The sequence below is a fragment of the Gymnoscopelus braueri genome (genome assembly GCF_963280865.1).
Source record: "Gymnoscopelus braueri genome assembly, chromosome: 11".
NCBI classification, from domain to species: Eukaryota; Metazoa; Chordata; class Actinopteri; order Myctophiformes; family Myctophidae; genus Gymnoscopelus; species Gymnoscopelus braueri.
This window is the reverse complement of record NC_137613.1, coordinates 1,764,352-1,777,634: the sequence shown is the minus strand read 5'-3', so window position 1 is coordinate 1,777,634 and position 13,283 is coordinate 1,764,352. Positions and strand designations below refer to the sequence as shown.

Below are 13,283 nucleotides of genomic sequence, written 5' to 3'. Positions count from 1 at the left end.
ACACACACACACACACACACACACACACACACACACACACACACACACACACACACACACACACACACAGAAGTATATACTCACAGTCTGCAGTTTTAATACAATATGAGGTCCTTGAGGGGGTTCCAGGGGGTCCCCAGCTAGATGATTGATAGTTAGGAACCAAATGAACCCTTACTGCTCTGTAACTCTGAGAGTTTACAAATGGAACCAAATGGACCTTTATGGGTCCATTTGGTAAATATACCTTTTTGTTTTTGTTTTGTACATTTCGTTTTTAATTATCTCAAAAGATTTAAAAAAAAAATACTAACAAAAACGAAAAATCAAATACTTTTTCAAAATAATTTCATTAATACAAAATATGAACTTTTAAGTAGTTAAAATAGCAGATGTACAAGCTCACAAAGTGTTGCAGTGTGATGCGTTGTGAGCTTGTAGATCTGCTATTTTCTCTATAAAATTTCTCCTGATGTCTTAGTCTGCAGTTTTAATACAATATGAGGTCCTTGAGGGGGTTCCAGGGGGTCCCCAGCTAAATGATTGATAGTTAGGAACCAAAGGGACCCTTAGGTTCCATTTGTACACTCTCAGAGTTATGGGGGTCCATGGCTTAATCAGAGTCATATTTCTGTATGTGAAGTATCAGTTTTCTAATCATGAATGTGTTTTGTCTTTTCATGAATTATGAACATGAATGGAACATGACTAGGGGGTGAGTATCAAATATAATGTGTTATTAAAATGATTGTTTGTGTAATTTGCATACATAACCTCTAATGTGACCTTTCTGCTAAATCCCACCAATTATTATTAAGGTTATGAGGATAACAAATCATCTCTTGTACTGATGTCTTAGTCTGTAGTTTTAATACAATATGAGGTCCTTGAGGGGGTCCCAGGGGGTCCCCAGCTAAATGATTGATGGTTAGGAACCAAATGGACCCTTACCGCTCTGTAACTCTGAGAGTGTATAAATGGAACCAAATGGACCCTTGTGGGTCCATTTGGTTCCATTTGTACACTCTCAGAGTAATGGGGGTCCATGGCCTAATGTTTCCAAACAGTGGGTAGGGACCCATTTTAATGCAGCACCTCTGCATTTGTTTAAAAAGTTGAGCGATAAAGCTTTTCAAACCTGTTCTTTATTACTCTATTGAGATCCAAGAGCCGACATGTGTTTCTTTGATAGAAACTATGTTGTGTTCAAATAGTGCTTTAATTACTTAAACCCTATATACAGTACTTCATTGAGTGGGGCCCCCCAGGGTACTTTACTTGGTCCACACATTTTTTCCCTCAACATAACAAATCTCTTCGCCAACAATAGCAGATCTTCAAGCTCACAATGCACCGCAACATCTCGAATTGTCACCTTTCCCCCAATATTAGGGTTGCTATAGAATTCATATTGTAGTTACCACCTTGTTGTACATAAAGGTGAATTCAGACTTAACATTCTGAGTTGGAACATTAATGCCGTCTCCATATCCTGCTGAAACATTTGAAGTATCCATAATCTAACTAATAATAATACAAAGCTATAGCAATGCATAGAGATGCAACCATGCTGAGATCACAGAAATACATAAAGACAGCTTTAAAATAGTCACATTAATATCATTACTAATAGACCACAGCAACCCTAGCATTCAGTTGTTTTTGAAATGCACTTTTTACAATTTAAATTACTTTAAAGTAATATTACCAAACAACTAATTGTACTTGTTTTAATAATTCAAAAGAATGACCCAAGGTGAGCATTGTGAGTAGAGTGACATCATCATAATACACAGGAATCAGTAATTCAGCTCATATTAACATTAATATTTACAATAATAGGTTTATGATTATATGATGTGTTCATATTATTTTAAAGCTGCCTGTTCTTCATCATGTACATGTATCCAAGAGTTGAATGTGATTTAATATCAAATGTATTGTCCAGTCAGTATGACATGTTAATGTGATGAAGAGTTGTTATTAAAACACATCTTAACTGTCTTTATGTGGTTAAAGGTTTAGCTGAAGAGTACCTCAGACATGCTACAGCAGGGCAGAAGAATGAAAGAAAGGGATCAGCTCATCAGCTTGGTAAGTATGAGAGGTGATAACAAATAGAAACTAACTGTATGTTAACTTTAACCTTTATTATACTGTGCATTCATCAATGATCAGTCAGTCACAGTTATGAATATTGATAGGCTGTGTGTGTGTGTGTGTGTGTGTGTGTGTGTGTGTGTGTGTGTGTGTGTGTGTGTGTGTGTGTGTGTGTGTGTGTGTGTGTGTGTGTGTGTGTGTGTGTGTGTGTATGTGTGTGTGTGTGTGTGTGTGTGTGTGTGTGCTGCACAGGCTCTGTACAGGGCAGACAGTGCAGCAGATAATAGAAGATAAACTCTTCTCCTCCTTTGCTCTATAATGTAGTCTAAATTAAACTGCTCCGTCAAAATTCAAGACATTTTCATAATGACATTAATGTTTATCCTACTCGATGAGACGTCCATTACACTCCAGCTCCTCAGACAAAGGTAGTAGTATAGTATTCCATGGAAGCTGATAGGAACAACACTTGTAAGCATAACATTTTAAATCCCTTTAGAGAGAGTAAAACCACATAAATATACTGGAGTTTAGCATTAGTAGTTCACTTAGCATTAGCAATGACATGAGGTAATTATTTTTGCCTTTAAGTACGGTAATTGAAGGCAGAGAGTTGACAAAGGTTGTTTTTTTGCCGTGAAAATAATGAAAGGCAGACACAACTATGATGTCTGTTTTCCATACCTCAACTCACCCAAGGACCCCTAAATTAATATGTATTTGCGGACCCCATCTGAAAAAAATATGTTATGCCAGCCAGGGATCCCCCATACAAGATTTGTGTCGTTATTAATTTTTGAGGATTCAACTTTTTTCAAAATATTTCAAGATTACTATTTTCAGATATACACGCTCACAACACGTTGCATTAGTGACATGTTGTGAGCTTGTAGATCGGCTATTTTTAAATAGCCAGTCACTGTACTGTATACATGATTTAAGCGGTTAAATAGATTTTTATGATATTTATACATTTTGCCGGGGACCCCTTGGAACCGAGGCAGTTCCACTGTGTGGCTCCTATTTATATAAGTATATAGTTATAAGTAAATGATCCCTTGCCCACTTTACTTCTAAAAGCAGGATGGCTCACATCTGCTACTCTGGCTCTGGTGAAAACATGGTGTACTTTGTTTACCAGAGTAAAAGCATAAAATATGGGGACCTCGCCATATATGATCTTATGAACCACGGTTAATCTGGCCATGGTTCCACTGGATTCTACTGGGAGCCAGTTGAGCTCTCTAAACTGGTTCCTACCTTTATTAAGTGTGCCTGCCCTGTAATGGCAAAACACTTATTGAGAAGTTTATTTGTCGCCACAAAATGTGTCTGTAGCTTCCGCACGGTTTACACTACCGCCGCAATATATACATCAAAACGTGCGGCTTGACCGGGAATGGTGTGCTCGGAAAAAAAAATCCGTTACGCGTTACCATTGCGACGTTATTCGCAAAAAAACTACGAAACCCCGCCCCTTTTGGCCACACGTGGCGCCCCAAATGATACTCCTCCCACACGGTTTACACGTCAGTGTCAATGTATACATCAAAACGTGCGGAACGACCGGGTCAACCAGGCTTTTCTTTCTTGTTTCGCGTTACCACGACGTAATCGGCAAAACCACGTAGCCACGCCCCCTTTTTAGTCCCCCATGTCTTCATCATCCTCATCATCATCATCTAGGTGGCCTCTGTTATGAACCTTTCACATTGAAATGGACCCGAATCTCCTCTCCTCTCATCGGCCACACGTCCAACTGGTTATCAAAGAGGGGTCCGGGGACCCCCAACCACGTAGCCACGCCCCCTTTTAGTCCTATAAACAGCTATAACTCCAGATGGCAGCATGCTACCGAGTCCATATTTGGTGGGTGGACATTTTGTTTTGGGTGGATTTTTTTTTTGGGTGGATTTTTTTTTCAAACTTTTTTTTCAGAAGTTTTTTTTTTTCAAACAATTTTTTTCTTCCATATTAGTTTTTTCCAACTTTTTTTTTTTGTATTTATTTTTCACCCACACACTCTCTAAGGGGTGTGGAGCTGAATGGTGCAATCCAGAAGTGGATCTATTCACTTCCGGTTTTAAAAAGTGCCCAAAATGCTCAGAAACTTCGCCTTCCCCCCCTAAATGGGTTTCTGCCAACAAATGCATCAGACCCAAAAGTGGATTTATTCATTCCGGTTTTGAAAAGTGCCCAAAATGCTCAGAGATTTTGCCTACCCCACCTAAATGGGGGTCTGCGAACACATACATTCTCAAGTTTTTGCCTCAGACCACCAGAAGTGGGTGAAACAAGCACTTGAAACTATTTGAGTAATTGTTTATTTATAAAAGAAAAAATATTACAAAACATTGTTTTAGATGCTCATGTTGTCTTTACATTTTTCGTCTTTTTTGTTTTCCTTTTTTAGGTTTCGGTAAATTTTTTATTCATTTTTTAATTCTTTTTTTGCTGCTTTTTTATATTCCACCAAAATGGACCACCCAAAGACCTGTTCGGAGCACGTTTTAGGTCATTTGGAGTCGATTTGTGGTACTAGTGACACTATTTTGAGTCCTCAGCCAACTGCAGGCACACTTAAATGTTCTTTGGAAATTTGTTTCTAGTGTGTTCTGGGTCCCATCCCTAGAATGACCCTGATCAGTCTATTCTGAGCTAACTGTAGCTTTGATTTGAGGGATTTCATTAAGACCTCGAACCAAGATGTACACGCAAAATCAAAGTGCCACAGAATAAGTGCGAATTTAATTTCACCTTGAATTCAGACGGCACTTCAGGTGACACACACACAGGTCCTGCGAGCGTTTGGGCAGGTCAACCCAAGAAAGGCAGCTGGCCCTGATGGAGTGTCGCCAAGAGTCCTGAAGGCCTGTGCTGGGCAGTTGGCAGGGGTGTATACGGACATCTTTAACAGCTCCCTTGCACAGGAAATAGTCCCCCGGCCTTTCAAATCTTCTGTCATAATACCAGTCCCTAAAAAAGCCAATACAAGCAAAATGAATGATTTCAGACCAGTGACACTGACTTCAGTGGCAATGAAGTGCATGGAAAAGCTGGTTCTTCAGTCTATGAACGATGTTATTCCTGACTCATTGGACCCCCTACAGTTTGCCTACCGCAAAAATAGATCTGTGGATGACGCGGTGGCACTGGCACTTCATTCTACATTGGAACATCTGGAGAAAAGTAAAACATATGCACGTATGCTCTTTTTGGATTACAGCTCGGCTTTCAACACAATTAAGCCTATGAAGCTAACTGTGAAACTGGCAAACCTCGGTGTACCTACACCCACCTGCAACTGGATATTGGATTTTCTGATAGATAGGCCACAGGTGGTGAGGATGGGAAATAAGACCTCAGCCCAGCTCACGGTTAGTACTGGAACTCCTCAGGGCTGCTGCCTAAGTCCCAAACTCTACTCCTTGTACACACATGACTGCGTTTCCACCCATAAGAGTAACATCATAATAAAGTATGCCGATGACACAACCATCCTGGGCCTTATTAGAGGAGGAAACGAGTCAGGGTACAGGGAACAGGTGAACAACATCATCAGCTACGGAGAGGACAATGACCTTGTCCTCAATGTGGACAAAACGAAGGAAGTAATTCTGGATTTTAGGAGGGGACCTCCCACACTGCGACCCCTCACCATCAAGGGGACAGAGGTGGAGCAGGCAGACAGCTTTAAGTTTCTTGGCCTTCATGTGTCAAAAAATCTGACCTGGACTGAAAACACTTTTGCTACAGTGAAAAAAGCCCAGCAGCGGCTGTACTTCATCAGGATGCTGAAGAAGGCCGGACTCAGTTCCCGGCCCCTCACCCTGGCCTACAGAGGACTCGTTGAAAGCATCCTCACCAGCGGTATCACGGTGTGGTATGGAAACACTACCCAAGCTGAAAGGAAATCACTCCAACGAGTCATCAAAACTGCAGAGAGGATTATTGGAGCAGATCTCCCTGCCATGGACACAATCTACACACAGCGCTGTAGGAGGAGAGCACAGAGCATCCTTGAGGATCAACATCATCCTGCTCACCCTCTGTTCGTGTGGAGGGACTCAGGACATAACCTGAGACACCACAGGCCAGAGAGCATCTCCACCCACACAACACGCTTTTTTAACAGCTTTTTTCCTGCCACTGTGCGCTTAGTAGCCGAGGACATTAGGGACGGTAGTCAATATGACAGATGAACTGAATCAGAGCAGATGAACTAAATTAGGACAGATCATGATAAGATGAATTGCACCACTATTTGCACTTTTTTTTAGACTATGACGTGCTTATTTATTATATTTGATATGGACTTTGGGGAGTGTGGTAGGATATATGTAGGATTGTAGGATGTACTGTATGTTTTCTCTGTATTTTCTGTCTTCTTTTTAAAATGCTGACCCTGGGAGCTGAGCTCCAAAATTTCCTATGCACTTGTGCAAATGGCAAATAAAGTCTATTCTATTCTATTCTTTCCTAATTTGATTTTGGAGCCAAACCAAAATTCTTCCCAGAGTGTAAGAGATAACTTGTTATCAATAAGCCAATTCCTCACTGAGAGAACTCTCCAGTGTGGCTTGTTCCTTATGGGACATGAGCAGAGCAGAATCATCAGCGTACAAGAACAAATCACAGCTACAGGCGTCTGTCAATTAATAAATCAATGTCATATCATTCACGTACACTAAAAACAGGCCTGGGCCTAGAATGCTTCATTGAGGAACTCCACATTCCATGACGTTAGGGTCAGACAAAACACCATTTACCTCTACCCTCTGTTTGCGCCCCGTCAGGTAGGAATTAAAGCACCTGTATGATGCCCTGTCTAACCCCAGGGCCTCAAGTTGCCCAGTAACCTATTGTGGTTCACCGAGCAAGTCGCCTTACAGAGCGTTGCAAAGTCCGATGTGTGTGTGCGTGTGTGTGTGTGTGTTTGTATGGTATTACAATGTCTATTAAACATATATGTTCTATCTCTTTGTTCTGTAAAAGAGAGACAGCTGCAACCGATCCAGGACCAGCTGGACCTACACACCCAAGTACATAAGCTTAAAGTTCAACTGAAAGAAAGAGAGATTGAACTAGGGAACACGATCAAACAGTTGGAGAAGAGCAACAATCAGCAACGTAACCTGACACAGGACCTGGAGGATCGGAGAAACCAAGTAGTGAAGCTCACAGTTCAACTGAAGGAAAGAGAGAGAAAACTGGAGAAGATCAACCAGACACTGATAGACAGAGATATGAGAATAGGAGAGAATGTCCAACTACTGAGGGAAAGAGAGAGAGAACTGGAGAAGATCAACCAGACACTGATAGACAGAGATATGAGAATAGGAGAGCATGTCCAACTACTGAGGGAAAGAGAGAGAGAACTGCAGAACACTACCAAAGAGGTGGAGAAGAATGGGAGATATCAACAGCAACTGACACAAGACCAGCAGGATCTGAGCAACCAAGTAGAGAAGCTCACACTTCAACTGATTGAAAGAGAGAGTGAACTGGAGAAGATCAAGATAGAGAAAGACAAGAGTCTAGAAGAGAAAGACCAAGAACTGGAGAAGATCAAGATGGAGAAAGACAAGAGTCTAGAAGAGAAAGACCAAGAACTGGAGAAGATCAAGATGGAGAAAGACAAGAGTCTAGAAGAGAAAGACCAACAACTGAAAAAAAGTAACAAACTACAGAGAGAAACAGAAAAACAACTGAATCAGAAAGATGAAGAGCTGAGGATGAGGAAGACAGAATGTGATAATGCCATCCCTGAAAACACACAGCTTGGTGAGAATTGGACTATCAAAAACCTCATCTCAGTACATGATTGGTCTGTCTTTAGATTCAGCGGACCTGTCTTTTTCTTTAAAAAGAAACACAACTAAAAAAAGATAGCAAATGGATTAATTTCTCTATTGAAAAAGTGTCAACTTTAAGAATAATAAACTTTATTTGTTTGTAGAAGTTGAGGTCTGGGTCAAATTTTACCCCCATATTTCTGGCCTCCTGGGAGCACTGCTAACCCTGGTATGGTATCAGCTGGTTAACACTGTGCCTGTGGTTTTTGGTCCAAATTCAATGACCTCGGTTTTGTCATAAGTTATATGGTATAAGTTGTTAAAATACACTTTGTATGCTTATACATCTATTGATTAGAAATAGGAAAGTCACTTACAAACTTTTGTAAACTATTACTGTAGAGGGTGAATATATATATTTGCGTATATATATATATATACACACACACACACACACACACACACATATGTACACACATATATACATACATATATATACATATATATATACATATATATACACACACACACACACACACACACACACACACACACACACACACACATACATACATACACACACAATTTTTTTTGATCACAATTATACCACAAATAATAAAACCAACTCAATCTTGTCTTCAAGGTTCTTCCACGACTCAGCAAATTCTGAAAAAGATAAAGAGCGAGGAAGCAGAGGAATGTCTGAAGACTGTGAGGTGTGAGTTCATTAACAGAGTCTCAGTGAACATCCTGAATTCTCTAATGGACAAACTTTTCAGTAAGAATGTAATCAATGATGGAGAAATGGAGTCAGTCAGAGTGAAATTAGAAAAGTCAGAAAAAGCACGGGAAATGATTGACATGGTGAGGAGAAAGGGAAACAAGGCAAGTTCAGAAATGATTGACATGCTTCAACAGCTGGACCCTAACCTCAGTGAACACCTGCATGAATATTACACCACCTACCAGGAGACAGAAGCCCAGGCCAAAAAGATGATTCAGAGGGACAGTGAGGATAGGAAACACAAGGAAGAGCAGGAGATGAGGGAGAGGTTTGAGAAGGAGCTTGAGGAATCTCGGAGGGAGCAAGTGGAAACCATCCAAGAGCTTAAGCTAAACATCAGTGAGCTTGAGGATAAACTGGCTAAACTGGAGAAACAAATGAGGGAGGAGAGTGATGAAGAGAAGAAAAGAGAGCTGGAACAAGAGCTGAGGCAGGCGTCTGAGAGGAGAGAGGAGATGGAGGGAAAACTGGAGAAGTGTAAAGAGGAGAGAGAGAACGAGAAGAGAGAGATGGAGGAGAGACACAGACAGGAAATAGAGGAGATGAGAGAGATCTATAAAGGAGACACCAGGGCGAAAGCAGAGAAACACCTGATGAAGATAACCCTGCCTGAGATCTTCAGCAACATCATGACCTCAAAGACAAAGATGAAGAGAGAGTTTGAGAGACAACTGGAGAAGAAGGACAGAGAGATGAAAGAGTTAGAGGAAAGACACAAACATTGTTCACTGTTGAAGGAAGAGAACCTGAACTTACTGGAAAAGAGAGAAAATATACCAGTAGAAAGTATAGAAGGGAGAACATGTGCGGAAGAAGAAAGTGGAGGAAACATGAATGAGTCAGGAATGAGTCAGCAGACACTGCAAACAAGACAAGACACTGCAAACAAATGCCCTGCTGAGTCTGATAGTGACCAAGACGTTACTGCTGCTACGAGATGCACAATGAAAGAAATGACAGACGCTGTCCTACAAACCATAGCTGGATTTAAAGGTTTCATGACATTCATTTTCATTTTTTCATTTCTTTTAATTTTTTTGTTTTGTTTTATGACCTCAATTACACCCCAAAAAAATGAACTTTGAACATTCAGTGGATTTTCTGTGGTTTTCTGAATAATTAGGCTTAAAAAAAGTGCTGTAATTGGCCCCTGGTCTTTAACGTCATAGTCCATTAATCCTGCCCCCTCTCCTCCCCGCCCCTCCCCTATCCTTTGGGAGGCACCCACAGGCAAATAGTTTTGTTTTCATTGCAGCTGAAAAGGCCTCAGAACACAGAGAGAAAAAACCTGCCATGGCTCACTGTAGTGGATTTTGCAGTTAAAAAATGTTAATACACGTTTGAAGGACTTAAAGACTTTTAATGTTTTGTAAATCTGAAAGTCATGAAACCTTTAAATAAAAAAAAACAAAGTGGCGGGCAGAGTGGATGAAATGGAAAGTGCGGTGAGTGAACAAGAATCCCACACCACAGTATTGCAGAACTTAATCACCAAATTGCAAGATGAAAACATTGTTATCCGGTCCAAAGTGAACTACCCGGAGAGTCGTTCTCGCCGCAATAACATCAAGATTGTTGGCATATCTGAAGACACAGAAAATGGGACATAATTTTTCTCCAAGCTTATTCCAAAACTGCCGGGTGAAGGGAATTTCTCAGGACCTGTCGTCATCGACCTCTCACATAGAATCCAGCAACGCAACTTTTCTAATAAATCTCCCAGACCTCGTACACTGATGGTCAGAATGCACTACTTAGAAGAAAACATTCTTCTGCTCAGACGGGAACGGCAAACACTGGAGTATAAAGGCAAGCCAGTATACATCTATCCAGACTATTCAGCAGACGTAATGGAGAAGAGGAGCAGATTCCGAGCCGCGACCCAGACCCTGAGAGAAATGGGTCAAGATCAGGTCAAGTTCAGTCTACGCTACCCGGCTAGACTGCATATCCACCATGGAGGAGAGACTGAGATCTACACATCTCCTGAGGAATCCGGTAAATTTGTCGATCAACTTAAGAACAAGGGATAGCCTGTAAAGGACTAAAAAAAAATGTCCCCCTTTTCTCTCTTTATTTTTCTCGTTTCCCTTTTTGACAATAATACCACTATTTCATTTTTCAAGAGACAGTAAGCCTTGTTTTACTATTCCAAATCTTTGAGATTAAACTATGAAGAGGAACTGTTCTTTTTTTTTTTGTATACAGATTTTTTGGGAGGGAGAAGATGTGCACACAAAGGGATTGTGGATGCATTATTACTATCATCATTATTATTATTAATACTATTATTATTATTATTGTCTTTCTTTTCCTCTAACAATAGCACTACTATCTTATTTCCAAGGGACGCAAAATTTTATGTTAATGTTTCAATAATTATAGACGATGTTTGAGCTGTGGAGAGGCTTTGTTTATTGTTTACTAGATTTGGCCAGAAGACACCAGTGCCTACTTATATACGTTTATCGGTTCTACGTTCATATAAAAAGAAAAGTATCTGAAGGGGGGTTATTTTTATTGTTTTTGTGCTATGTTTTTTTTTATGGTGCCAGTCATAATGTTGACTTTTTATGTTCTCTCATTTTCTTACTCAACTATCCATAACAAATGTCTATTTCTGTGAATATGGGTATTGTGACCTTGGGCTCCTGGAACGTACGTGGTTTAGGCAATGCAGTCAAAAAGGTGAAGTATTTTCAAATTTAAAATTGTTAAAAGCTGATAATATATTTTTGCAAAAAACGCATAATTATCAAACCCACCGAACAGTGGCGACTGAGAGCCCATTGGATCGCTCATGTAAATCAATCACCCTTTTCTTCCAAAGCCAGAGGTGTAGCCATCCAAGAATGTTCCCTTTCAATTTGATTCACGAGACGAGATTTCTCGTCATATTTTGCTATGGCTCAGACTGCCAATGACGAGAATGACAAGATTTTGTGTTTTCAGTGGTTTTACGCAAGATGGCGCTGTTCGCTAACCTATGCGGCACCATTTGACTCACAGTGAAGCAAACAAGCAGCAAATCACGTGATTACAAAATCCAGGAGGATCCAGCGGATTCCCAGGGAAAATCAATGGCTTGAGATGTAATTAACAGCAGTAATTAAATCTCTTTCTGCCATGCTCTTTTCCAAAAATCTTTTTTCACTGGATTCCCACTGGCTTCGGATGCTGTCAATGCACTGAATGGGACATTATCACAGGTGTGTAGCATGTGTATCAGTAGGTGTTTTGTCGTTATTCTGTGGGTTGATGAAAGTTGGGGCAAACACTGACCCTGATACATGATTTACAATTCTGTGCCGATTGGTACATAACTCTATCGGTACATAACAAGCGAACTTCGCAACGCTCGGCACGGTGACTCACTCGCTTTAGCTCGCTCGGTGGTGCCTCTCGTGGCTCAAGTTCACTTGAGACGGCGCGCCTCCGTCACGGTCCAAAACTATACTTTATACAAAACACCTACTGAGCCCCGTGAGTAGGTCAGTATCTCACCTACTTAGACCAATCAATATGGTCTAATAGTCTGATTAAATGTGATATGTCCTATTCAGTGCATTGACAGCATCCGAAATGGGTGGGATTCCTTGGATCGTTCCCATAAAGGCCCCGCCCATTTCTGCTTTCAAGATTTTCCACCATGTTGTGTTATCTTCAAAACACATATTTTGCTACTACTCATTCAGATTTTGTTCAAAACTCACACAAATCGGCACACACTCTGTCTTTGGTCCAGGGAAAAAATTGCTTTTTTATATTTTTGATGGTATGACCTACGGTTCAAAAGTTATAGGCCAAAAAGTGAATCGGCCTGTTTTTAATTCGATTCTTTTTGGGGCTCCTAGGCCAGAATCCATCAGTATGTCATAAAGAAGCCTCATGACAAATTTGGCGCCTTTATCCGCTTCGTAACGTTAATTTTGCTAAGTCACCTGAGTATACATCTTCCCCCTGACTCTAAGCAAATGATCTCTCGTTCTGTCTCTCTTTTTATTCCTCCTGTATCCACCAACCGTTTGAGAGAAGCATGGCTTTCTGAACTAGGAATGGAGATGAGTGGTGAAGTCTGGAAGGAGGCTTTGTTAAGAATACTGACATGTTCTATTATAAAGTTATGCACATAATGCACTATTCCAAGACGAAGCTACACAGAATCTATCCTACATGTACAACTTTCCCCATGTGTGATAGATGCAATAGAAGAGGGTACTTTAACACATCTTTTTTGGCTCTGTCCACGTTTTCATGATTTAAAAGTCATAAAAGTCAAATGAATATGAGTGTATAAGATGAAAGATATAATGTATGGCAGTGTTTTGTCTGTTTGTTCGTTTTTTTTTGTCATTCATTTTATACTGTGTTGATTTTGTTTATCATTATTTTTTCTGTCTTATAATTTTTTCTGTGTATGTGTATGTGCTGGGGGATTGTTTTAGATGTTTACTGAAATTGAAAAATGAAGACATAATATCCAAAAAATTATAATAAATGAATTGCAAGCTATCTTAGTACCTGAGTCTATGTGTAACATATGTGCAACTAGGTTATAACTATCTACCTATGTGTATTAGGTTATAACTTCATGTATAGCTTTA

The 13,283-nt window shown here is 40.2% G+C and overlaps 1 protein-coding gene across 2 annotated transcripts; it reads left to right on the top strand.

Moving 5' to 3' along the window:
- Nucleotides 1-206: 206 nt before the first annotated feature.
- On the top strand, nucleotides 207-13,179 carry LOC308094633 (uncharacterized protein). 2 transcript variants are annotated; one of them, XM_080441402.1, is made up of 5 exons: nucleotides 208-733; nucleotides 2,026-2,094; nucleotides 7,096-7,884; nucleotides 8,539-9,390; nucleotides 9,538-13,179. In XM_080441402.1, exons 3-5 carry the CDS (start codon nucleotides 7,347-7,349, stop codon nucleotides 9,762-9,764), a joined length of 1,617 nt encoding a protein of 538 aa, XP_080297528.1. In that variant the 5' UTR covers nucleotides 208-733; nucleotides 2,026-2,094; nucleotides 7,096-7,346; the 3' UTR covers nucleotides 9,765-13,179. The 2 variants fall into 2 exon arrangements, with proteins under 2 accessions (XP_080297527.1, XP_080297528.1); XM_080441401.1 differs by having other exon boundaries at nucleotides 207-733; nucleotides 8,539-13,179.
- Nucleotides 13,180-13,283: the final 104 nt, after the last annotated feature.